General features: G+C 41.1%; 1 protein-coding gene across 1 annotated transcript in view; it reads right to left on the reverse strand.

Moving 5' to 3' along the window:
- The window catches only part of CDH11 (cadherin 11), a 104,589-nt gene that overhangs the window by 27,338 nt on the left and 49,305 nt on the right, over nucleotides 1-27,946 (reverse strand). Inside the window, exons 3-6 of the mRNA XM_035118381.2 lie at nucleotides 9,040-9,451; nucleotides 6,177-6,471; nucleotides 5,391-5,510; nucleotides 2,232-2,399 (exon numbers count right to left, since the gene is read on the reverse strand). Coding sequence (XP_034974272.1) covers nucleotides 2,232-2,399; nucleotides 5,391-5,510; nucleotides 6,177-6,471; nucleotides 9,040-9,267 — 811 coding nt within the window. The 5' untranslated portion in view covers nucleotides 9,268-9,451. The remainder of the gene's footprint in view (nucleotides 1-2,231; nucleotides 2,400-5,390; nucleotides 5,511-6,176; nucleotides 6,472-9,039; nucleotides 9,452-27,946) is intronic.

A 27,946-nucleotide genomic window follows, 5' to 3' on the forward strand; every position in this document is an offset into this window, starting at 1 on the left:
GAAAGCACAAAACCTCCCCCTGGGTTTTAATCTTGCCTGGGGGGGGGACAATTCACTGTGAGTCACTAGGAAGTGGTTTAATCCTTTTATGAATAAGCTTGCCTCCCCCCTTTTTAAAGAGGGTGTTTTGATAATGACTCCTAAACTCAATTTGATATAGATGTGTCTACATATTTAAGGGTGAGGCAGAGGAGCTCAAGTGATACTGATACATTTTGCCTAAGCTACCAGACCAAATCAAAACTATTAGCACTAGCATACAAGCTCTAAACAGCTTGGTACCCAAGTGCTTAAAAGGGTGCTTTCCCCACTATCATGTATATTGGGCCCTGAGATAAGTCGCAATGGCCCAGTGGGTCTTCTTGGTGTTTGTTCCCTTGTGGAATGCCCTTCTTAATGAGGTTTGTCTGTCTCACTCACCATTAACTTTTAGAACAGATGTCCTAAACCATTCTGGTTTACCCAGGAAAATGATGGTTTAAAACAGGCACCCCCAGACTTCGGCTCTCCAGAGGTTTTGGACTACAATCCCCATCTTCCCCGACCACTGGTCCTGTTAGTTAGGGATCGTGGGAGTTGTAGGCCAAAACATCTGGAGGGCCGCAGTTTGGGGATGCCTGGTTTAAAGTCATGTCCATGGCAAACTGGAAATAATTAGTTTGAAAGCAGAGGATTCTTTTAAAAAGACAAGTTTTAAACTGTTTTTAGAATGCCATTTTTTAATTGGTTTTGGAATTTTTTATATTGTTTAGTATTGACGTTTGCCACTCTGGATGGGAGGGATAAAAATTTAATAAATAATAATGATGCTGAAATCACAATCCTACAAACACTGAGCTGGTATTAAGCCCCACTGAATTTGCTGGAGCTAACTTCCAAACTACATAATGTGCATTAAGATTGTACAATGACTGGTTGAGGGTTTAGGATTGTTGATGTTCAGCCGATGTGTTCCCATTTGTAGATCCTTGGAGTTGTTGTTTAGGGATGAACTACACAGTGGCATACAGTGTGGAATGGCAGCAGTGCTCACCTGACCTCCTGACAGTTGAGTCACTGCTGCTTACTAGGAAGGATAGGGGGAGGGATCTTGTGAAAGTGCAAACTGGTGTGGGCAGTGCAAACACAGTGCAGGAGCACACGCTAGACCAGTGCATTTACAGCACGCCAACCTCCCTATCTCCTTATTCCTCTCTTTCCTTGAAACAAAGAGTGACTGAGCACTTCCAGTTCACCATGCCATCCACTACTGGAACTACACATTATGAGTAAGATGGAGATGCTGCTGAAAATGGCAGCATTAATCAAGCTCAATCTATTCTCAGTAGTGACACCCACACTGTGGACTGTACTCCCTAAATAGGTTCACCAGGCCCAACCACTCTATTACTGGAGCTTTATTTGTTTGGCCAAAATAAAGCTATTCCAGAAGATTTTAGCTTCACTGGTCTGCAATGATCCCAGAAACTCTTACCTAAATGTAGTCCTCATTAAGATCAATGGGATTTTACTTTTGGGTAGATGTTTATAGGACTGCACTTAGGCAGGATGGCCAAAATACCCAGCTGACGTTCCATGTGTGCTATGGTAATAGATCACTCAAATATTTTCTGAATACATAACCCACTGCATTATTCTTAAGAAGGCTTGCAACACCAACTTCAGAGTCTGTGCCAGGCATCCCCAAACTGCGGCCCTCCAGATGTTTTGGCCTACAACTCCCATGATCCCTAGCTAACAGGACCAGTGGTCGGGGAAGATGGGAATTGTAGTTCAAAACATCTGGAGGGCCGAAGTTTGGGGATGCCTGGTCTGTGCACTATTGAATGCTGCTTGCTAACAGGCAACAGCAAGGGATATAGATCCCTAAATGGCTATTATCCATGGTGGCTATAAGGAACCTCCTGGTTCATAGGTAGTATGCCACCAAATAGTAGTGACTTGTGTGTGTGTTTGTGTAGCAACAGTGAGAAAAAAGGTTGTGGGTCATCCAGAATCATCTCACTGACCATGAGAAACAGGGTGATGCTGGACTGCATAGGCCAGGCATAGGCAAACTCCAGCCCTCCAGATGCTTGGGACTACAATTCCCATCATCCCTAGCTAACAGGACCAGTGGCCGGGGATGATGGGAATTGTAGTCCAAAACATCTGGAGGGCCGGAGTTTGCCTATGCCTGGCATAGGCCTTTAGTATGATTCAGCAGGGCTCTTCTAATGTTCTTTACTTACTCTGCGGGAACTTTGGCGGGTTGTCGTTGACATCAGTAAGTGTAATTGTCACTTTGGTTGTCCCTGAGAGCCCTCCCATGTGTCCTCCCATGTCCTTTGCTTGTATGACAACGTGATATTCTTCCTTCGCTTCTCTGTCCATGTTGGGAAGGGCAGTTCTAATAATACCTGCAGGTAAAAGATAGAAGGGGGGCTCAGAAAACATTCTTTAAACATTTACTATACACACTGATAACCATATATATTCAGATGCATCAGCACCGGTCCAGATTCCTCATAGCTAGCAACTGCCAGCAAGGAAAGAATGAGCCCAACATAGGCTGGGTAATATTCAGCTCTTCAGATCCTATCCCTTGCTTCAGGAGATTTGGGTGAGAGGTTGTGACTGGTATATTCAGGTCTATGCCAACAATTTCTCATTTCCCAGCTATTCTGCACCAGTTAATGAAAAAATAAGTTGTATTTGAGGATTATGAAAGGGGAGAGAAAAAATTCAGAGAAATTATGCTGGGTGGGCTACTATCAAGGTGGCCAAGAGGTGTATGTGACTGTCCTTTCTTTCATCCTACAAATCATCTCTCTAGAGGCCTGTACTCTCCCATGATCTAGACTTCCCTTTAAAATAAAACCAGTGACCGCACTGAACTCATGTACTCAGTAGCAAGGCTGCCTGGCTTACGATGCTTCAAATAAAGCTCAGGGGGAGACATTGTCAGGTAATTTATCCCATGGGGATTTTTTTTATATCGGGAAGAATAGGCATCTGGGAAAGCTGCAACGTGCTGGAGAAATATTTAATGGAAGCACACACACACACACACAGCAACCTGAATATGATAAATCCAATCCAGCGCCCACAAAAATTATTTTTTTTAAAAAAATTTGAGTGCCCTGAGAAAGAGGGAGAAAAAAATGGAAGTTGCTTTTTCAAAGAAATAAAACTTTTGAGAAACTGGAAGACATATATAAACAGCTCTAAACATGATACTAGGGAAGAACAATGATGAAGCCAAGATATGCTGCCGGAATAATACTGGTTAAATATAGACACACTTTCTGTTCCTGTTCTAAATTTGAGTACAGACTTTATTAGAGTACAGTTCTCCATTCAAGAAACATTAAGGACATCTTTAAAATTAGAGGAAGTCTGTTAAGACAGAAATTTGTACAACCAAGCTAGGAGCACACTGACGAAGGAGATTATGGTGACAAAACGAACGTATGATTCGGACTCAATTCTCAAACATGTCTCGGCTACTCTTCGGAAGAATTTGCAGAACATTTCTGAATACTGTATAAGAGAACATCTTTTTAAACTGAATATAAGAGAACATATTCTTCTGCTCCGGAGAGTCAAAAATTGGCAAACGACCTGAATCAGTTTTATAGCAAAGTCAAGCATTATCAACTAGAGCAATTCACTCGGCGCCAGAGGCACCAACAACCACCTCAACCTGTTCTGAATTCACTACGGGGACAGAAGGCAAAAGCTCCAGGTGCAGTCGGAGTGGCTCCTCTTTGCTTGAAATAGTGTTCTGCACACTCCGATCCTCACACAGATATTTAACAGATATTTTGTATAAAGCACATTTACATTGTAAAATTAGCCAAAGCAAATTCCAAGTATGTAAGTACTTGACGAATAAATTACTATTTTATTCTATTCTATTAAGAACACATATTTAAAAGTGACTTTTCATGTAGATTTTTATTTAATTTATATATTCAGTATTTTAAGAAAGCAACTCCAAAGATAAATGCGGAAGTGGGATAGACAAAGGTGAAGACATGCAGAAGTGTTACAGACTAGCAAAAAGACAGGTCTGCACATCCCAAGCATTTGGCAGGCTAAAATACATTGTTAATAGACGGCTTTTGCTTGGTGAATTGCATGTTGTACAACCATTGTCTGGAGCCAGTTGTTGATATGAAATGTCAGACTGTATCTACAACTGAAAAGTAATGGTGCTGTCAAAGTTTGTAACTAGGTGGTTCAGAATATGAATTTGCCTCTCTCACAATGCTTGAATGTGTTCCAAGACAAATGACATTTCCCCTCAGAGAGTCTTCTACAGCTCTATAGCAAAATCAGACTGCACATATTCAAAAATGTTTTCAGTTTAGATTTTTAATCTAAGTCCAGGACACTAATTACTGTTCAGTCAGAACTAGTCAAATGCTCCCAAAGGCAGATTTTAAGGCTCCTATAGACAGTAGATACATTACAAAGGTAAATCACATGGTCTTTGGTAATAGGAAGAAGTATCCCCCCCCCCCATTGTTGGCACTTCATCCTTTCTTCTAAAGCAGCCTTCACCAGCCCGGAGATCACTAGATGTTTTGGATGCCCATCACATGTAGTCAGTGGTCAATGATTATGGAATCTGTGGTTGAAAACTTCTAGGAATACAGGATACTATCTTACACTGAGTCAGGCCATTAGTCCATGTAGCTCAGTCTGGAAGCGACTCTCCACGGCTTCAGACAGAGGACATTCAAAGTCCTGTCCGGAGGTGTTGTTTGTTGTGGTTTAGTCGTTTAGTAGTGTCTGACTCTTCATGACCCCATGGACCAGAGCATGCCAGGCACTCCTGTCTTCCACTGCCTCCCGCAGTTTGGTCAAACTCATGTTAGTAACTTTGAGAACACTGTCCAACCATCTCATCCTCTGTCGTCTCCTTCTCCTTGTGCCCTCCATCTTCCCCAACATCAGGGTCTTTTCCAGGGAGTCTTCTCTTCTCATGAGGTGGCCAAAGTATTGGAGCCTCAGCTTCAGGATCTGTCTTTCCAGTGAGCATTCAGGGCTGATTTCCTTAAGAATGTATAGGTTTGATCTTCTTGCAGTCCATGGGACTATCTGGAGGTACCAGGGGTTTAATCTGGGGCTTTCTACATGCAAAGCAGATGTGTTACCACTGTTCTATGCCATTATGTTGGTACAGCTGTTAAAGGGTATCAGGACTTGCCACATCAATATAAAGAATGATAGACACCTCCATTCTTTTTTTAAAAAAAATGAATTAGTATCTGGATTTTCATTTATGCTCAGTTCTGATCACCACATTTCCAGATTTGTAATGGTACATTGCCCCGGTTACCCTGGGGAGTGCAGGAAGCACCTTTCTCTTGTAGCAAATAAAAAATAAAAAAATTGCTCACCTGTCTGTGCTTCCACAGAAAAGTACGGTTGACCTTCAAGGATGCTGTAAACAAGTTTGGCACTATTTCCATAGGTGGGATCATCAGCATCTGAAGCGGTCACCTGAATAACAGATGTACCTGAAAACAGAAAGGTATGAAAATAAATTTCAGGATTTAAGTAAGCATGTTAAAGCTATATATGTCAGATTTAAGCATGGAGAACATTTTCAAAATTCGTTTTTATTTAAAAAACAAAACAAAACGATTGGGAGATTATGTACTAATTAAGCACTGGAAAACTGCAAATTCTCTAGATGAGGTATTATTAGTGAACCACCACTGGTTACCCACCAGCTGTGCTAGGGATTATGGGAAATCTCTGTCCAATTAATTATTTGAATTACACTGTTCAGTAACTTATATTGAGTCACCTTTTACCTCATTAGCAATTGCTTAATATTACTATTTGGGGTGTTTATTAGAGGCTCCCTCTCATAAAAACAACATTTCATGGTACCTGGAAATTATATGTATAGTAATTGCTGGATTGATTTCTCTTCATGAGGAGAAGAACCTAAGATTGGCAATTTCTGCTCCCATTGGTGCTATCACCAGAATTCTCTGACATCCCTAGTCAAGACACAAGTTTACTCATGGATATGCTATTTGTGAAAAATAGGCATGAATGGAAATTTCATGTCCTAAGCATAAACCATAATTGATGATCAGGTCAATAGCGATTGTCCAAGAAATTCCTTTGTCAGCCTGAGAACTAACTGTTATTTCACGCTTTCTGTTACGTACCTACATTAGACCTCTCTGGTACATTGGCATGGTAGTTTTCATGTAAAAATTCTGGGGGGTTGTCATTGATATCTTGAACTTTCACAATGAATTCTGAGGGTGGTTCCAGAGGTCGGTTGGTATGCCTGTCCACAGCTTGTGCCGTTAATGTGTACTGAGCTCTTTCTTCCCGATCCAGTGTCTTTGTTGCATGGATGTTCCCTGATTTGTCATCAATGACAAAAATGATTCCCGCTCCTTCACCTGAGAGAATGTATTTTATGTTCCCATCGCCAGAATCGATGTCCGAATGAAGCTGCAAAATGCAAGATATACACACATAATGTTTTCAAGGCCAATGAAATGCTAAGTACATAAGAGCTTTGACGGATGAGGCTGAAAGCCTACCTAGTCCAGCATTCTGTTCTCAGAGTGAGCAACTAGATGCTTCTGGGAAGTCTGCAAGCAGGACAGGAGTGCAAAAGTAGTCCCCAACAACTGGTATTCAGCTACATGTTGCCCCTGATACTGGAGATAATACTGCCATTGTGATCAGGGGTCACTGATAGCATTACCCTCCATGTTTCTTCTTCTCCTAATCCCTTTCTCCTAATCCCTGTATTGGGAAGTTTTTAATGTTTGATGTTTCATTATGTTTTTATACATGTTGGAAGCTGCCCAGAGTAGCTGGGGTAACCCACACAGATAAAGTTGTTGTTGTTGTTGTTGTTGTTGTTGTTGTTGTTGTTTTAAGATCCTTTTTATCAACACACTGACTTGAACATATCAATGACATTTCTGGGGTTCCCAGATTCCTTTTGCCCATATATTGTAAATTTATGGGGCAGAAACCAGATATGTACTCAGAATTTATTTGTTTCCAGAAAATGATTTTCCATAGCACGGGCAGAGAGTCTGATAACCCAATGTGTCTTTGATAACCCAATGTGTCCCCTTGGGACTCTTCCCAGGCTACACCTTCTCCTCAGCCTCTTCCTTGTCTGAATACAAGATAGAGGTGTGTGTGTGTGTGTGTGTGTGTGTGTGTGAGAGAGAGAGAGAGAGAGAGAGAGAGAGAGAGAGAGAGAGAGAGAGAGCTTACTGTACTGTACAAAGGTAAATCCTTAACCCTTAGCCCACCACTGCCATGTGGCCTCAGAAAAGTTTGCGCAGAAGGGAATCCTAGGCTGAAAAAAAGGTTCTACACTCCTGTTCTATGATGCTTCTGGGCATCTCTGCCATGGATATAATGACAAGTAATTTCAAATAGCCTGAAGAAAGAATTCACAAAGTGAACTAAGGATTAGTTCAAAATGTACTTGGGATTTTTTTTGGGGGGGGGGATGTGGAAAGTAAAACCGATTATTAGTTGTTGAGATTAAGAGGCAAAAGCAGAGTATCTTTTATGAAAGGTTTTATATTCATCAAATACTTTTTTAAACTGAATTTTTTTAAAAAATGAGATATGTGAAGCATGGGGCTGCAACAAATGAACCACCCATTGGCTTCCACCTCATTTCCAATTTCTTAGCTACTTAATGCCCATTGTGATATTTTAATGAATGGCACTAAAGCAATTAAAGTATAAAATGAAATCGGAGCCCCACTTGCCTTCCTTCACTTTCATAATGCTTACAGGCACTGGCTCTGTGAATTGATATGAAAAAGTAATGTATAAGACTGGGAACCATCTTCGCTTCCTCAAATGTTCAAGCTGGTACAATAGTGAAGAACCACTCAGTATGGTTAATCCATTCCTGCTGTTTAATGCTGGTGCAGGTCCTTTGATGCAAGCAGGGCAGCACTTTTTAAGGTACATTCTGTTATAACTTGGAAAAATAGGTTGCATTCTGGGTAAGAGCAAATGCAGGCTGCAACTCAAGTATGAACACAGTTTTCTTCTATCAAGGATGACTTTTAAAAGTCTGGTTCTACTGCTTTTGTAATAGAGAAGTCATCTGAGTGCTCTGTCATGTGAGTTGCCACACAAATGTTGATCATCCATCATGCGCATACACACGAAGAACCTTCCCCTGGAAAGGGGAATACAGACAAGCAGAGAAAGACTGAGGAGGGACTATCACACAATGGTGGATTGGCTGCTTTGCATGCAGAAGGTTCTAGGTTCAACCCTGGGGTAAATTTAGGATGGGTCAATTTCAGTTAATTTCAGTTTCTCTCATTTTTTCCCTCAACCGAAATGCATCAATAGGAATATTTAAATTTTAAAGGTCCTCACAAAGATTTTAACACACACTTTTCCAAACAGGGGTGCCAACTTAAATAAAATAAGCAGGGGGCAGGTAAGTCCCGCCCCACATAATTGATCACATGACACAGTACATGCATACCATTTGAAAGCCAATGCCCATCAACTTTGGGGGCCCCGCAGCCTCAAATAATTTATTGGGGGGGACCAAAGACCCCTCAGACCCTAGGAGTTGGCTCCTATGTTGCCAAATATGTACATTTTTGTATGTAGTTTTGCCAAATATACACTGTTTTGCAAGCAATTTTACTTGCTATGATGCACTTCTGCATGTCATTTTCACCAGTATATGCATTTTTGTGTACTCTTTCCTCTAATGTACACATTATTTGGTTAGAGGACTGCATTACAAAATACAAAGACGTGCACATTTCAAAGGATAGCTCTGTCTCTAGAGGATATGGTTCTTGGGAGGGTATCAGAGAGACTCTTGGATGCAAGGCTGGCCCAGCTATGAGGCAAGGTGAGGCAACTGCTTCAGGCAGCAGAATATATAGGGGCAGCAGATAATGGGAACAGACATCCAACAACATCTGGAGGAACATACATTTGTAGAACTGCAGCTTAATATAGAGGTAAAATATAACAACTGATAAAGAATAAAGGCTTTCTTACCCTTCCCACTAAAACAGGATCAGGTCCCGTATACTCCTCTATTACAAAGAACTGGTTCCATACCCATCCTCTTTTTGAACGGTGGAGAACTTGCCCTTCCTTTCCTTTTTCATGATGGCCATGGAGTGATGGCCTGAAACGATTCAGTTTCCCAATCTCTATTGCAAGGCTGAAGCACAGCATTCCCAGGCAGATAAGGGTAGCATGTAAACAGTTGTCCACCTTCATTTTTGGTTAATGTATAGGCACCAGAGTATCCACAAATCTTAACACTTCTTCTCACAGGGCCACCAGAAGAGTAAAAAGGAATAATATAATCCTCTTGAAATTTCAGGTGTACTTTTCCATAAATGAGATGTAAACACTCCTTAAGCGCATCGCTTTAATTCTGGATAGATTCCCAAATTATTTCCTAGAGGGAGGAACGAGAGAAAAAGAAAGAAGGTGAGAAATGCAGGCTAATTTCCCCCCACTGTGTCAATTATAAGTTAATTATCATTTCATATATGTCATGTGAAGCAAGTTAGCATGGCCAATGTGTCATACATTACAATGACATTCCTCTATTTGGAGTGTTGCCTGGCTCAGAGCTGTTTTGAAGATAAAGAGCCTTAAGAAAGGAGAGATGGACTCTTGTAGATGCCCATTAACTGTTAGCAAACTAAGCAGACACACAGAGTAACCTGGTCATCCTCTTCCTCACTATGGTGAGATGCATTGCATATCTATTTAAATTACAGTAATTATTTCTAAGTGTGCATATATACATACATATTAAGAAGCATTATTTTATGCACATCTATGCCTTTTTTTTGATGATGCATATGCTCTCTCTTTTTCAACTGCAAGATAATAAATGAAATCAGGTAGAATATGAAAAGATTATAATACTTCTTTAAAATTGCAGGTACGCATTCTAATTATAATGAATGATTTCTTTCCCTGTACTAGACTCACTGGGTTATTAGAAAAATTTACAGTTAGTTTCATGATTATTGAAGAATGGAATTTGTTTTTGTTTTTTCTACTAAGAGCGTAGAAAGCTGCCACAGAAAACTGTCTGACCACTGGTCCATCTAGCTCATCACCGTTTACGCTGATAGACCATGGTTCTCCAGGGATTCAGGCAGAAACCTTTCCCAGCCCTACCTGGACACACCAAGGATTGATCCTGGGACCTTTTGCAAGCAAGGCAGATGCTACTGTCTGCATCAAATGTGCGTGACCTAATGTCCGCATTTGCTTTCACCACTTCTCAGTACCTTTTCAAAATTCAAGCATCCAGAGTTAAGGCTGCAGAACCATGAGATCAACTCGCCAAGTAAAGTGCATTGAAAGTCACACACAAACACACACACACACACACACACACACACACACACACACACACACAAAAACACACACACATCACATAGAAGCAAGCAAAGCCAAATATCAACCCACTACTGCCCTGTTCACTTTCACCGGGTAACTTTCCAACAAGAATAAAACATTAGCGCCCACCCTTTACTGGGTTGCTTTTCACTTCAGTCACACACTCAGCATCTAAAACCCAAATATCAAAGAGAAGAATGTGACTGGATGAGAATCCATAGGTGGTGAACAGCAGTCAGTTTGGTTGAGCACAAGAGCAGGCCTTCTCCTTACACGATCCACATGAGAAAAGTGACTAAATCGGACTATATTGCGGGAGGTCCACATCAAAACTCCTCCCAAGTTTCCTCCAACCACCACAAGGGAGTATTTCAGGGCATGTGAAAGTACATACAAAGGGAAGGTTTGGATGTTCTGCTTCATTATCTTCATTTGATTGGGGAGAGATATAAGAGGAAATTAAAAGAAGACAAATGAAACGTACAAGCGAATTTTCTTCCACGGACCATTAATTTTAAATGATGCCGTCAACAAATGAGTTTAAGAAAATCATCAGATATTTCCAATAACAGCAAAGATGTAGTATAACTTTATTACTTTGATTATTATGTAATTACCAAGCAACTCTTTAGAATAATAGAAAAGATGTGTGGATATATGAAAGTGTTTACTATCAGTTGTTCAGGCATGAAGAACCAAACACAAAACATTAACCACATATCTAAGCCATTATCCTTAATTTACTAATTAGGGCTTAATGTGGTAATTGCCTGCAATCCCTTTCTTTGTAAATCTCTCTCTGTTGGGTAAGGAATGGGCCAGAATCTTTTTTCAAGTCCTGTTGTATCTGGTCTTGTTGACATGATAACAGTACCCTAGGGTTTCTTTCTAGCATGCAACACAGAGGTTTTCAGCCTGGAGAAAGCACATTGGGGTTATTTTCGGCTGACCTACAGAGAAGTGCAATTCCTGTTGGTTTACCTCACCAACTATCTGGGTTTTGCAAACATTCCTATCAAATACCTGGGCAAGAAAACACACCTTATGGGAGCATAGAAAGTTGCCTTGCTCAGATTTTGCCCATTCATCCACCTAGCCCAGGATATTCTATACTTAATAGCAGTATGGATGCTGAAAGAAGTTTAATTTTGTGAATTCTAAAACTAGCTGAGCTGATCCAAACCTTCCAGAATAATGGGTGCATTAGAAATTAGTTATCCACTGGCTTGAACACATCTATGATGTTCTAGTGCACCTCTGAGCTCTCATATACAGTGGTACCTCGGGTTACAGACACAAGAACAGAAATCGTGTGGCGGTGGCGCAGCGGCAGCAGGAGGCTCCATTAGATAAAGTGGTACCTCAGGTTAAGAACAGTTTCAGATTAAGAACGGACCTCCAGAACGAATTAAGTTCTTAACCTGAGGTACCACTGTGTGTGTGTGTGTGCGTGTGTGTGCGTGTGTGTGTATATTGGAAAAATGCATAATTTGAGATAAAATATGTATTTAAGTAAGAATTTTCATCCTGGTTTGTTGAAGCATATTCATGTAGAAGCAGAACAGGCTTATGAATAGAAGCATGGCATGTGACACTGGCCTGAAAAGAAAATGATTGGGCTTTATCTAACTGGCAATGACTTTTCAGGTTTTCAGACAGGTTTCCTTCCCAGCCCAACTTTGAGATGACTCTGGAACCTTTATGTGCTCTATCACTGAGCTCTACCCCTTTCAACAGCAGGTTTATGTAGGAGGAGCTGGACCTACCTGGTCCAATTATACTTATAGGCATCTAGGGACAAAAACATGTGGATAAATGTTTTCATCAAAAGACATGTCCTATAGTTCGATGGAGCATGTATGAGCATTGCAATCCAGACTTCATGTGTAGAAATCTGCTCTGATACATGGATCCTCCTTGCAGGATTGACACAATGATGTTTCAATGGGACTATTTGCCTGTACTGGGAAAGCATTTTTCTATTTTTGTTATTTTTGTTTGTTACTATGTTATGTATTTTTATGTTTTGATATTCTAAGCTACCTTGTGATCCCTGGATGAAGGGTCGTATGGAAATTTAAACAACAACAAATATCAGTTATGTGATTGGATTGTATAATAAAGGTAAAGGCGCCCCTGACCATCAGGTCCAGTCATGTCCGACTCTGGGGTTGTGGCGCTCATCTCGCTCTATAGTATAATAATAATAATAATAATAATAATAATAATAATAATAATAATAATAATAATTTATTATTTATACCCCGCCCATCTGGCTGGGTTTCCCCAGCCACTCTGGGCGGCTTCCAACAGAAAAATAAAACACAATAATCTATTAAACATTAAAAGCCTCCCTGAACAGGGCTGTCTTCAGATATCTTCTAAATGTCTGGTAGTTGTTTTCCTCTTTGACATCTGTTGGGAGGGCGTTCCACAGGGCAGGCGCCACCACCGAGAAGGCCCTCTGCCTAGTTCCCTGCAACTTGGCTTCTCGCAACAAGGGAACCGCCAGAAGGCCCTCGGTGCTGGACCTCAGTGTCCGGGCAGAATGATGGAGGTGCAGACGCTCCTTCAGGTATACTGGACCGAGGCTATTTAGGGCTTTAAAGGTCAGCACCAACACTTTGAATTGTGCTCGGAAACGTACTGTGAGCCAATGTAGATCTATAGGCCGAGGGAGCCGGCGTTCTAAGTTGTGGAGAGCTGGCCCAATTTTGATTGCTACTATAGAAGTAGCATCCAGCTGAAATACTGATCAAATGTGTTGTTGAAGAGTGTGCAACTAACTTGAATGAATTTTCCTTTGTTCCTAAGAGCTCAGGGTGGCTTTTTGAAACGGAGCATACACAATAAATGGTAAAAGAAATATTAACATATAAACTGTCAAGGTTAAATCCCCTAAAACTCTTTGCAAAATCTTTTCCTGTTTCCTTCCTATTCAATAAATATCTTTTTTCCCCATGTTTCAAATGTTCCATCTTAAATTTCCATAGCGGGGGTGGAAATTATAACAAATGAATTGCAGACAAAAACCCAAAGAGGCAAGTGGGATTATTATTTGATGACAAGGCTAGAGTCTAGGAAACCATGTCTGACCAATGGTACTCAAGCATGCTCTCTATACAGCAAATATAATCCCAGTAGGACAAAAAAAAGTTTCCAGTGACTGCCTTTATTTCAAACACCATGTGCTGAAGCTCAATAGACTAAACAATCCCTTAGATTTGTCTAACCGCCACGTCTGCATGATACATTAAAATAGCAGCTGTTCCGTAGGGATATGTATTTAACAAGACAGATTTCTAGAGTGTGCTATATAATGACATTATGATGGATAGCATAATTCTGAGACAGTTTGCAGAAATAAGGGAAGTGGGATTTTCTGGCAAAAAGACAGAACAAATAACTGAATGTAGCTGCATAAATAACTGAGTGGGAAGGGGGCAGAAGACGTAGACCTTATTCTTCATGCTTATTCGGTCTGTACCAGTGGAAGGTTGCCAGACCTCCATTTAGATGTTTTGGCTGCCCATAAAATTGTTGCACAGCTGGATGGCCATTGCTTTGATAGTTAAAATGCTGGTGAGAAGCTCAGAACACCCTGGCAATGTATTCTGCTGTCTTTGAATAAAATATCCACTAGAGAATTGATGGGAAACCAATAGCCCTCCAGATGCTGTTGGATTACAACTACCATCAACCCCAAGCACACTGGCTTGCCCTCATGACTGAGGGGTCCGGGGCTGCATGACATGTGCACAATGTGCGCACACACCACAGGGAATGCTGACATCACTTGCGAACACTGCAAGGTAGTGCTGGCGTGCCCTGCAGCATGTGCGACTGACATTAACATGCCCCATGACATGTGTGCATGGCTGCCACAGAAATTTGAGGGAACCTGATTGCTTCCTTGAAAATTGGGGGGAGGGCTTGCCCACCCCCATGGCACCCCTGATCATCCCTGACCACTCGTCATATGTGATGGGGCTTGGAAATGCCAGACTTTGGGCTTTAAAAATTTCAGCAGCACCCTGCACAACACCAAAATCCAGTGTCCCTCCGCCTCTCGCCTTCCATTGTTCATCATTGTTGCCCTCTTGACCTGGCACCCAGGGCAGGAAAACTTGTCATACTCCCCAAATCCACCTCTGCTGATGGGAGTTGGAGACCAATAACATCTGGCAGTTCATCACCTCTACACTAGGAGTTTGGGGAAGTGGCACCTCTTCTCAGGGATGGAAACAGAGGTGTGTGTGAGAGAGGGGGGGGATGATAAAAAGTCATAAAGCAATTTGGAAGAGGCAGAAAGTGAATGGCTGAAGGCAAAAGTTACCTAGAGGAATCAGAGAGTCTAGGGATCTAACATTGGGTAGTTTTCCTTCTGCTTGTAAGAACACCTGCAGTTTTCCACTACTGTACTGTTTTTCACCACACTTGTGCATTTTAAAATACACAATTACTGTATTACAAAAATGTTTCCAATGGTCTCCACCAAAGAATATCAAGCCCAGTAGCACTGCCCTTTGAACTCCCCAACAGTGTGGGAAATGGGAAGCATGCCGCAATACAGCATAGTATGGGTGGGAAACATCAGGTCTAAGGGCTAATACAGCCTTTCAGGTCTTTCTATCTGGTCCTCAGAACTCTTCTCTGGCCATACCCCTCTCCCTAAGCCACCCCTATCACCAGTCCTCCTCCTTCACACATATGATGTTTTTGCCTGTCTGGAATGTGTCTTTAAACTACGATAATGCCTCTTGCTTGTCTGGTTGGAGGATAGAAAGTAGCCTACTACTTTCTATCCTCCAAAGAGGTAAAATTTACATTCATTGCTCTGCCCACTTTTGCCTCTTGCCCCATTAACCACATGCATTCCCTTGGCCCCCACTGGAAGCTTGTCCAGAAATGAATGTAACTCTTAAACTGAAAAAGAGGGAGATGGGTTGGTCCCCTGTAGCTGTCATTAATGAGCTCTTTCTAGAGCTCTCAGAGTGTGTGATTTCAAAAGCAATACATTTACTGCAGTACAATCTTAAATTCCAAAGTAAACCGGGCTGAGTTAAGTGGAGCTTACTCCCAGGAAAATGGGTGGCGAATTGCAGATTTACAATGTAATCCTATGAATCCTATTCATTGGGTGGCATTCCTACTCAGAACAGACACATTGAAATTAATGGATATGACTAACTTTATGTTCACTTCTTTCATTGAGTCCAATGAGTTACTTACTTCCCAGGTAAGTGTGTGCAGAACTGCAATGTAAGTGAATTAATTAAAAGCAGATGTTACTGAATACTGAGGATCTCATCCAGATATATATTTTGCATATATTCAACTATGCCTAGATAAATGACACTATTCCACAGAAGCTCACTGCACTTCAGCATAAACCGTTGTCTTTGTTCCTATCATCTGTCTCAGCGAACTGAAATATTATGGAAAGGTGTTTAAGTACGCTTACCTCCCGCTGAGAATTTTCATGAGATAAAGTAAAAACTGTGGCTTCAATCAGCTTAGCTATTACCAGATTTACATTTTCCTGCTAATTTAAGAATTATTTGACACTTCAAGCAACTTCAGCTTGCATGGAGGCTATATCTAGTAACCCAGTGAACTCTGTGTGGCTTGATTCTGAGAAGACATGTAAAAAAATGGTTGTAACTAAGTTGCACAAGTATGTAGTTAGCTGAAGCCAGTATGGGGAATCAGTGGCATTCCAGCTTCCACCATTCCTGGCAACTGGTCATGCTGGCTGGGGCTGATGAGAGCTAGGTGTTCAACAACACCTGGAGGGACATGGGTCCCCCCCCCTCTTTTAAAAAATAAATGTTCAGTAACATATGAAGGACACTTTGGGGTCTGTTTCTATTCTGTTTCACATGAGAAAACATAATAAGGCACTAATGTGTTAATGGGTTTTTGTTACCTAGTTTTTGCATCAAAGCTCTCTTTTGTGGCCTAATAACCTGAAGTTTCCTATCTCCAGTTTCTACAGATACAGTGGTAACTCAGTTTAAGTACATAATTGGTTCTGGAAGTCTGTACTTAACCTGAAGCGTACTTAACCTAAAGTGAACTTTCCTATTGCAAGTAATGGAAAGGGAATTAATCCGTTCCAGACAGGTCCGCGGAGTACTTAAACTGAAAGTACTCAAACCCAAGTGAACTTAAACCGAGGTATGAGTGTACTCTAAGTGCAGGTTGTTTGAGCTGGGAATATGTGTGTCTGCTTGTCTGTAGTGTGTGTGCATGTGTATTTGCTGATTCCTCCCACCCTGTCCACTGCAGCCCCCTCTGCCTTCCAATCTGCTACAGAAGTGAAAGCAGCGTGGAGGGCTGCAGGAGAAAGGGGAAATCTGTAAAAATAAAAATAAAATTAAAAAATCCCTTATTCCTTAACAGAAATGGCTCTGAGAATCATAGTGATGTTAGTAGTGGTGTAATCCCATTGATAAGAATCATGAGAACTATAGTCTGTTAAGGAGGAAACCATAGTTCCAGGATTCTTGAGGGAAAGTCATATACTTTATATGTGCATTGAGTGCTTTTTAAACGTATGGTGTGGCTCTGAATTGTACATAAAATGTCCAGGGTTTGTGTGTGTGTTGTGGAGTGAGACTGTTACATGAAAAGTCATTTCTTAACTCTGTAGCTGGGGCTTGACGAAAGACCAATTGAGCAAGATGGATTCAAGGCAGGGGGAGAATTAAGTGGCTTAGCCCAAAGAAGCAAAAAGGGAATTGACTGGATGGAGTGCATAACCCAATTTTTCAGTTTATCCCGTGCTATTATGGGTAGCTAGAAATCAAAGCAAACACGTCCATGAAATAACTGAAATTTGGAAAATCAAGCATTTGAGTGCCCAAGAGTCACACCCTACCTGCTGCGTAGAGCTTCTCCTAACAACAGGGTATTCTTTGCTGCTTCAGACCACAATATAATTGTGTGAGTTTAATATGCTCTGCATAAACCTCTGTACGTAAATCTTTGAAGGGATTAGAGCCTTATTCTTTTAATACTCTCCCTTTTACCTTGGAGATCTCTTGGGGCAGCTTTAAAAATTACATTCTGTGTGAAGTTATGAATGAAAATTTTAATCCCTTGCATTTAAGAATTATCTCTCTTGGCTTGGTATTGGATAAACATTTAAATCTGGTAAACTCCAACTGTTCCTAAAAATAGCTTTTCATAGTTCCTTTCTCCCTGTGGCTGGTTGGATATTTTGTATATGGAACTGATAGAATAAGTGCTGATTTGAATACAGTACTGTACTACACTTCCAAATATGGGAAGCATCTTGCAGATGATGTCTATGAGTACCAACTAGGGCTGCCAACTGATGAAGAATATTTTGTTGCTTAATTGCCACCTACTGACCAGTCTTTAACTGATTGATTGGGTACTTAGTTAAATGCAAATGTATTTGCATATTAACAAACCCTCAATATGTACTCTTTAGAAATACTGGAGAAAGTGTGGAGAGCTTAATTTGAAAAACAAAATTTATCATTTGCTGTTAGGCTACTTTTACTATTGTCTTTTAAATTCTTTATTCCAGTAGCACCTCAAAAAAACCCTGAAAAACCCTTATCTCATAATCTTACTATCTACTTAGCTTAAATTTTCACCAATCAACCAAACATTTGGTTGATTTGTATGCTGGTCAAACTAATTAAAATATTAGAAACTCATGGTGAAAATTTCTGCCCAGGTTCTATCCAAGTTTCACATATCTCTTTGAAAATTCCAGAGGGTCACTGGATGGTTTCAAACTCAATAAAGCAGGTTGGAGTGCAGTGCAGTGCATTCAGAATGTTTGAGTTCTCTTCCTCTTTCCCTGCTCTTACCAGACTACAAATCCCAGTAAGGTATCTTTCTGTTGACCATATGGGAGATAGAGAGAACTGAAGAAGCATGGAGGGAGGTAACAGAGTGATTTCTCACTTGCAAGAGTAGCAGACCTGTGGCAAGCAAGCAAGGAAGGCTATGTGGTTGTAGGGGTTGAGTGCATGTGCATAAATCCAAAGGATACACTGTGGTTTGTGGAAGGCACCTCTGCACCTCTGCCTGGCCCCACCTATTTACAAAAGTCTGTATTTTTTGCCCAGTATTTCTACCCTAAGACAAAAGCTGTGTCTTTTGTCCTGTGTTTCAATTTAAATTGTAATATTTTACTTTCTAAATTTGCAACTAACATATTAATAGTTTATCAGAGGTGTCATAGAAATTCTATTTCTCTGGTTTTGGTTTCATTTTCAAGCACGCACAGTGTCTAGTAAAGGCACAATTTGAAAGTGCAAACAAAACAAAACAAAACAAAAGCCCCCAAACTGAATGATTTCAAAATAGAGAGAGAGAGAGAGAGAGAGAGAGAGAGAGAGAGAGAGAGAGAGAGAGAGAGAGAGAGAAAGAGAATTGGGAAATGAAAAATGGTTGCAAACTGAGCTTTACATCCTTCAACTGCCCTGGGGAAATGCGCTTTAGATAAATGTGACATAGACTGTCTATTTTTAAGCACACACTCAGCAGGAATAGGAAAACAACCAGCGTAAGAAAAGGAGTCTTACTAAGGAACACAATGATTGATAGTATCATTTGATATAATGACTATGCTCTTGGAGGAGTTTACTTTAAATAATAATTGTATACTTGTGCGACTTGGAGCTAAGTGGAAAATTCATAATTTACCGTGTGCTCAAAATCCAATATCACCCTAGCCTTTGCCCATTCCCATAGCCTTTTTTCTATTATATAAGTGAGTGGTTGTAGATGGGGCCCTGAGGGAGAAATAAGCTAAGTCAAGAAGCTGTCAATTATTATATGTTGCATTCACATTTTAAGCCAGTTCTGAGTGCTTTTCATTTACAAGAGGGCTCGTATGTAAGGAGGTAAAATTAACCTTAGACCTCGTCTTTTTGTTTGCAGGTTTATGCAGAAAAAGTCTATAAAATTTTCCAGCCCAAATAGCTGCCTAATTTCAACATGCAACAGAATTTGCATGCTTTAGATCTAAACTAGTACAGAGCAAAAGGAGGCAGTCTTTGCTTTCCAATGGAGATGCTTGGAGGGGCTAACAAAGCAGTGTGTGTGTGTGTGTGTGTGTGTGTGTGTGTGTGTGTGTGAGAGAGAGAGAGAGAGAGAGAGAGAGAGAGAGAGAGAGAGAGAGAGAGGAGGGAGGGAGGGAGGGAGGGAGGGAGGGAGGGAGGGAGGGAGGGAGGGAGGGAGGGAGGGAGAGAGCCAATAATCCTATCATTAAAAACAAATGGATAGATACCACAATACAGCACAACAGCGTTAAAAATAGCATTAGCAAATATTCAAAAGAGACAGAATTTACAAATAAATAACCTTACAGAGCAAAAGAATCTAGGGATGGGAAGAGGAACTTTTGGGGTCCATGTTTAATGTTTATGCAAACAGATATATATGTTGAACAGCCATTAAGACTGGAAGAGAAAATAGGAAGAGAGAAACCAAAACTGAAACATATTTGTCTGTTTTTCATAGAAGTAATAGCTTATTGTCTTCAGAATACAAATAAACAGGAAGATGATCTAACCCCTGGTTTCTGAAATCAGTTGGCATTGACCCCTTGGGATGAATAGTGCCCGGGGTTTGAAAAGGGCCAAGGATGGAAAATACATTTGTGAAATATAAAGAGAAAGCATTAATTAGGAACTGCAATCCTCAGAAATAAAGGCTATGGGCATGTACAGAGTGTCCCCCTGCTAGTGGGGAACCTCCACAATACAACACTATCCCCTTCTTCTTTACACATAGTGATTTCTAGTAATGAAGATTGGTGAGTGAAAAACGTTGATTACATGTTGGTATTTCTTGACTTTATTTCATTTACATTCCTAAGAATTTGGGTTGGTGCTGATGACAACTTTATAAGCTCAACAAGGGGTCAATGAACACAGAAATTTTGAAAAAACCCAACCCCCTACTTCTTGAGGCCAGAAATTACAGACTGCAGCTGAATCCCCTGACCTGGAACTGACTGTCTTGATCAAAAGGTGCTGAAAGTCTGTTAAAAAGCCCCAAAGAATTTCAATTAATCGAATAGTACCAAAGGTATCCTGCAGATTTGAATTAGGAGCAGTTTCATTCACTGAATGGGCCAGAGCATCACTTTGCATAATTGGGATCTGCACATTCTGCTTTTCAATTGCTTCTGGAGTAATTATGTAATAGGAGAGGTTGCTGCCACTCTGAGTCCTGACCCCTCCCCCCCCAGATAACCATAAAGAAACAGCAGTTAAACTACACAGAACTAACATTCACAATTTCTGCTGTGAAAATTCTTCAGGGGGCAAGAGCCTCTGTGCATCTCCCATTTTCGCTGAGGTGTACAGGAACAGTCCTTTATACTATGTAGTCCTTTGTACTACAGGAACGGGGAAAACCTTTTCAGTCCACATTCCTTTCTGCGCAACCTTCCAAGGGTCTCATATCAGTGGTGGGCAAGACCAGAGCCAAAAGTAGGTGATGCAATGAATGCAAATATTGTCTCTGTACAGTAACAACAACAACAAGAGTTTGGATTTGATATCCTGCTATATCACTACCCTAAGGAGTCTCAAAGCGGCTAACAATCTCCTTTTCCTTCCTCCCCCACAACAAACACTCTGTGAGGTGGGTGGGGCTGAGAGACTTCAGAGAAGTGTGACTAGCCCAAGGTCACCCAGCAGCTGCATGTGGAGGAGCGGAGACACGAACCTGGTTCCCCAGATTACGAGTCTACTGCTCTTAACCACTGTACCACACTGGCTCAACAACAACAACAACAACAACAATTTATACCCATGAGGCTGGGTTTTCCAAGCCACTCTGGGCAGCTCCCAACATATGATGATGATGATGATTATTATTATTAGATAAAACATTAAACATTAAAAGCTTTCCTAAACAGGGCTGCCTTCAGGTGTCTTCTAAAAGTCAGATTATTGTCCCATCTGATAGGAGAGCGTTCCACAGGGCAGGCGCCACTATCAAGAAGGCCCTCTGTCTGGTTCCCTGTAACTTTGCTTCTCGCAGTGAGGGAACCGCCAGAAGGCCCTTGGTGGTGAACCTCAGTGTCTGGGCTGAGTGATGAGACTAGATACGCTCCTTCAGGTATACTGGGCCAAGGCTGTTTAGGGCTTCAAAGGTCAGCACCAACACTTTGAATTGTGCTCGGAAACATTTCTAGTTTCTACACACACTCATATACCTCTCTCTAGCCTTCATCCTAAGAAGCAAGAGGCATTATCAGAGCTGAATGACACATTCCAGCCAAACAAAACAAAACCTTCAAGGAGGGTCTGAAGTAGTGCTAGAGAGTGGTATGATCAAGGGTTAGGATGTGTGGCATGTGGAGAGGCCTCACACATGGGCAAGGTGGCAACAAAAGACTGAAGAGGAATGCTACACACTATGGACACAATTTAGTTAGCATGTAGCACTTTTAAATCACTTGATCACCATGAGAGGGGATTAAGCACATGCCTAAATCTCCCATTAACCATACCACATGGATTTAGATATGAAACAGCTAGATACTGGCAATGTCATGCTATAAAGAGAAAAAACCCACAGTCATCATTTTCATATGTGTGAAGATGTGCCAAGATTGCTAAAGTAAACACATGCAGAATGTTTACCTATTAAGTGCAGATTAATTAAACTCGGTGAGAATTAATTGGTTCTCCACAGTCAGGTTAGGCAACCTTTTAAAGATCACACAGCTTGCACATTTTGGATTTTGAAAAGTGCAGCTCTCCTCATCAGCCAAAGCAAAGATACGATTATCATGAACACCTTCTTTGGAGGAAGCTAATTCTATAGGAGGGGAGTGTATGTTTGCAAAGGTTACAAACAAAAGCGAGCAACTGAAGGGGTCTAGTGATATAACTGCTTGACTGTTTTGTTTTGTTTCTAGACATCTCCTGAAGAGGAGTGCTGTTTGATCCATGGGTCTTTCTTGTAACAATCAGAAGGTCTCATCCAAGATATACTGCTGTTATACAAAACTATGGTTTGACCACATTTGGAAAACTACAGTATATACAGATCTGGTTGCCGTACCTCAGAAAAGATATTGTAGAGTTGGAAAAGGTTCAGTAAAAGGCAACCAAAATGACTGAGGTGGTGGAGCAACCCCCTTGTAAAGAAAGGTTGCCATGTTTGGGACTTAATTGGTTTAGAGAAAAGCTGAGTAAGATACAACATGGTAAAAGTTTATAAAGTATGCATAGCATGGAGAAAGAGGATAGAGTTTTTTTTTGTTTTGTTTTTTTGCTCCTCCCTGTCTCATTACACTAGAACTCATTGACACTCAATGAAGCTGAATTTTGGAAGATTCAAGACAAATAAAAGAAAGTACTTCTTCATGCAGTGTATAGTAAAACTATGGAACTTAAATCCATAAGGGGCAATGATGGCCACCAACTTAGATGGCTTTAAAAGAGGATTGGTCAAATGCATGCAGGAGAAAGCTGACAATGGCAACTAGCTATAATGGCTATGCGTTGCCTCCACAGTTAGGGGAAGTTATGTATTGAATAGCAGTTGCTGAAGAGTACAGAAGCAAAGAGAGCTCTTTTTCTCAGATGGTGTTTGAAAGTTCCCCACAGGCATCTACGTTGGCCCTTGTGAGAACTAGATGCTGGACTAGATGGGGCTTTCCTTATGGTTTTATGAAATATATTTGATTATTCCCTTTGTACCCCACCATTCCCCTAAGGAATATTGCAAGGTGGCATACAACTTAAAAAAATAATAATGTAAAAGCTAATTGGCAAAGAATCTCAAGTTTAAAAGGCTTGTCTGAATAATGCACCTTGCAGTAGACATCTAAAAACAAGTGGATATGACTCCTGTTGGCAAGGAGTTCCACAGGGCATGGCTCATCACACTAAAGGCTTGGTCCTTGGTGAAGGCCAGCCAAACCTCAGGAGAAGGCAGGTCACCAAAAGTGCCCCATCCAAAGATCTCAGCAGTTGAGGTGGATCATAAGAAATCAGATGGCATTTACAGCGCTTTGGGACCAAGTTATTCAGGGCTTTGTGAATTAACACAAGAACTGTCTGACTGCAATTTGGTACTCTCAGCAAAGGAGTAAAATGTAGCCAGTAGCCTGCTCTTTTGAGAAGTATGGCCACTTCATTGTGAATTAGCTGCAGCTTTTGCACCAGATACTGTTTTACAGGTATCAAGCATTGAGGTTACCAATGTATGGACCACTGTGGTCAGGCTATCCAAGTCCAGGAATAAGTGCAATTGGCATACCATCTGAAGCTGGTGGAAAGCACTGCTGGCCATAGAAGTCACTTGGGCTCTCCCCCTACCCATTTTATCCTCACAATAACCCTATGAGGTAGATTAGGCTGGGAGATAGTGACTGGCCCAAGGTGACCCATGATTTAAACCCTGGTCTCCTTGCTCCTACATGAACATTGTAACAACTGCATCACACTGTATGTCCCCCCCCCCACTACCTTATGCCCAGGGGGTGGGGAGAGCTATGGCAATCCCCCCATATTTGTACAGGCTATTTTTTAAAAATAAAATAAAATAACTACCACGTGTAACTGTATTTAAAGACACCTTTGTTAATCCTTCACCGATGATTAATTTCTTTATAGGGGATTCAGAAGATGAGTGTCAGCAATTCTTGGCAAGCTCTGGAGCTCTTTAATCAGTTCATTTCCATCCCAGGATAAGTGATGATATAATTATATAGCTGGGATGTAGCATAATACAGGATACAGGATGCAAGAATACACAATTAAGCAATTATTGAAAGTTAACCATCCAACCTTCTCAAAAAAACATCAACAACTTCCAATGAAGGAGAGTCCACCACCTTCCAACATGGTCCTCTTCAACTGTTAAAGAGCTCTAGCAAGTTCATCCTAATGTTTCCTCTGAATCTCCTTTTTGTAATTTTAATCCATTACAGTGGTACCTTGGTTTACGGATGCAATTCGTTCTGGGGAGTTGTTCGCTCCCCGAGCAGTACTCAAACAGAGTGCTGCTTCTGCACATGCGCGTGCTGTGCAGATCGCTTCTGCGCATCCATGCTTCGTGGAACCCGGAAGCAAACACTTCCGGGTCCGCGGAGTACTCAGACCAAGAGCACTCAAACCGCAGCGGACTTAAACCGAGGTACGACTGTAGTTTGGTTTCTACTCTCTGGAGCAGCAGCTCTAAGTTTTTTTTTCTTCAGGCTAAACACACTAACTTCCTCAACTGTTCCCCATAAAACTTGCTTCCCAGACCATTTATCATCCTGGTTGCTCTCCTCTGCACATGTTCCAGCCTTCTTTAACTGTGGTGCCCACAGAACTGGACACAGAACTCGGAGCTGATGCCTTTCATTGTACTGAATTTGCAGTTGTGGAAACCATTATTCAGAAATTGGCTTATAACTAGACCAAAATATTTCAGCCCAGAACAGAAAAATTGTTTTTCTGGGCCCAGTGCAAACCTATAACACAGTTCTGCTCTTAAAAACATCCAATAACCTCATTGTTGGTTTGAAAAATTGGATAATTGCTTGGCTTCCTTTTTGCTTTATTGAATGTGCATTGTTGAAGTGCCTGGCTGAAAGGCCATACTACATATTTTGCTCAATGCACAGTGTGCTATTACATCTCATTTTTTTTATTTTTTAATTAAATTTGTATAATTCCCTATACCCAAGGGTCTCATTTCTTCTTCATTATTTCAGAGATATTGGATGTGGTGAAGCCAGATGTTGTGGACAACAAATCCCATTGACCTCCAGCTAACAGTCAGCAGCCAAGGGTTATGGATGTGGGAGTCTACAACATTTGGAGAGCGTCACATTGACTGCCTTTGCCTTAAGTACAAATGTGGAAGGACAGTTGTTATAGAGACTTCAGTGCACAGTGGCATGAGACTTGTCCCTTACCTCCTGAACTGTGACATGCCAACCATCTTGCCACCCATAAAGCCTCAAGAACATTTTTATTAACCCTGGTAGCCATGATGGTGGCCATTTGGCGGTGATGGCTGTGTGGCTGGAAAGAGAAACGATAAACATTTTCTCCTGGTGCACTGCTGTCCTGATAGGTAACAATTCCTCCTCCCACTTGTTATTTAGTAAGGAAGAAAGGGAGAAAAAGCTGTACGGTACCCATTAAGCATAAGCGTGAAGTTTGACCTTGATTTTCTATCCACAGCCAAACATAGCCAAGATTACTGCTGCTTTAGATAGTCAACACAAACGTGGTTGTTTTTTTTTGTCCTTTAGTAATTCAAAACAGTGTTCTGAAACATCTAGCTGACATATTCAAAGCCACATATTTCCATACCTAGAGATAGAAGGAAGGAAACTGGATTAATGTCTTACTTAAAGGCAAACCTACCTACGTGAAACAATATGTGAACCGAAACAGAGCCAACCATGGAAATCTGCACTTCTCTGAATTTTGCCGTACAGTACTCCAGCCAAGTAATGTGCACCAAAATGATAAACCATGCATAAAAATGCATATATTAGCAAAAATAACAAACAGATACATTGTATTATTCCAACAGGCTTTTGAGCGCTGACTGGTTTTAATGAAAGGGCTGACGCTGTGTTGTTTTTTATTGTAATTATCTGTATGTTTTAATACAGATAATTACAATAAGCACACATACATTTTTTATTGTTTTTTTTTAAAAAAATTCTCTTCCTCCCCCCCCCCCAATGTTTTTAGCTGTTCCCATTCTATCTGCCACCTTGATTCCCTGTGAGGGGAAAAGGCAGGATATAACAACAACAACAACAACAACAACAGTTGCAGAATACTAAGGAGAATGGTTTTGCAAAAGTGTGCATAGTAGGCAAATTTGCACATAAAATTTGCATATTGGGATAAATGCTGATGGATTTTCATGAGGACTTAAAAAATGGAAACTCGTGTAGAAATGTGGATAAGTGAACTTTAAATTGGAGAAAGGTGGGGGGGGAGAGAGAAACTGAAATTGACACATTCATCCATGCTAGATGTGGCTCACTGTTCAGAATATTGCATTTTCTGTTGCAGCACTTCTTGACTGGCTTCTGCATCTGCTTCTGTTTGGTTGTAACAAACTTCACTAGAATTCCCATGCCCTGGATATCCCATATAGAGGCACTGACAGAAGAATACCCTCAATTATGCCACATAACCCTTTCCCCGATCTCAGTACTGGGCTTATTTAATGGGTCAAGATCCTTGAGTCTAGGTAATGTACCCATTTCCCACCCACCCACCATTGCTTGAGTTCTGACCCAAGCCCATCAGAGACATCAACATGCTGCTTCTTGCAACTGCCAAGGACCTGGGACCCAAGAGTGCAACATCTCTCTGTAGCAAGTTCATTTTATTGATGAAATATAGCCATATATCCTTTGTGGGGGCAGGGGAGACAATGGCTTAGTACAGGTTCACAAACAATCAGGCAAGGGGTGTGATACTCAGCAGGCAAACGTCTTGAACTGGCTTCTGTTGGATCATTTTGTTTATGCTGCAAGAAAGCAGCAGAAGCAGCAGTTGTGGTTGGCTGTGCTGCACTACAGCATAACAGAATCTTTGTTCAGCTCTGCTTGGTGCCATTTAAACATTGTGATTCATTGAATGGAAGGCTGCTTCCTGTAAGGGTCTCTTTTCTCCTGTATTTACAGGCTAGTGGGGGCAGGCAGTGGGGAAGGAGAGAATAACAGCCCCATTGAAAAATAAAAATTGGGGGGGGGGAGACAGGAGAGGAAGATTATTAAAGATTAATACAACCTCTGGAAGTTGAAAAAGGTCATTGAACCAAACCATGTCTCTTCCCTGTCCAAAACAACCCTTGTGTATAATAATAGTACAGTGGTACCTCAGGTTACAGATGCTTCAGGTTACAGACTCTGCTAACCCAGAAACCGTACCTCGGGTTAAGAACTTTCCTTCAGGATGAGAACAGAAATCACACGGTGGCGGTGCAGCAGCAGGAGGAGGCCCCATTAGCTAAAGTGGTACCTCAGGTTAAAAACAGTTTCAGGTTAAGAACGGACCTCCAGAATGAATTAAGTTCTTAACCCAAGGTACCACTGTAGCAGCAGGCAAAAATAAGGCAGAAATTGGATTTTAATTGATGAAAACCTTTTATGCATCCACTGTTGCAGTTGGGAAATATACTCTTATGATGTGCAATTAAACAAAGCAACTTAAGATACTTTCAGAGTGCTGGAATAGTGTTCCAGTTAGTTTAAGCTCTGCCTTATTGCAGGGGTACCATTTTAGGTGGCAGCGGCTGAGATTCGTGGTGGAGTGGGAAAGCATAGCAATATTTCAGTATGAACATAGGGACAGACATGGGAGAAGTTTGATTCAGTTTGCATTTAAAGAGACTCAGATTTAAGAAATAGGGGGAGAGAGATGTATCCATGTATAAGACGCCCCCCTAATTTTTGACATTATTTTTTGGGGGGGGCTAGTCTTATACACGGAAAAATGTGATATTTGCCTTCCCCTGGAAGAAAAAAAATTATGGGGATCCCCATGCATCT

The sequence above is a fragment of the Zootoca vivipara genome, chromosome 6, assembly GCF_963506605.1.
Source record: "Zootoca vivipara chromosome 6, rZooViv1.1, whole genome shotgun sequence".
Taxonomy (NCBI): Eukaryota; Metazoa; Chordata; class Lepidosauria; order Squamata; family Lacertidae; genus Zootoca; species Zootoca vivipara.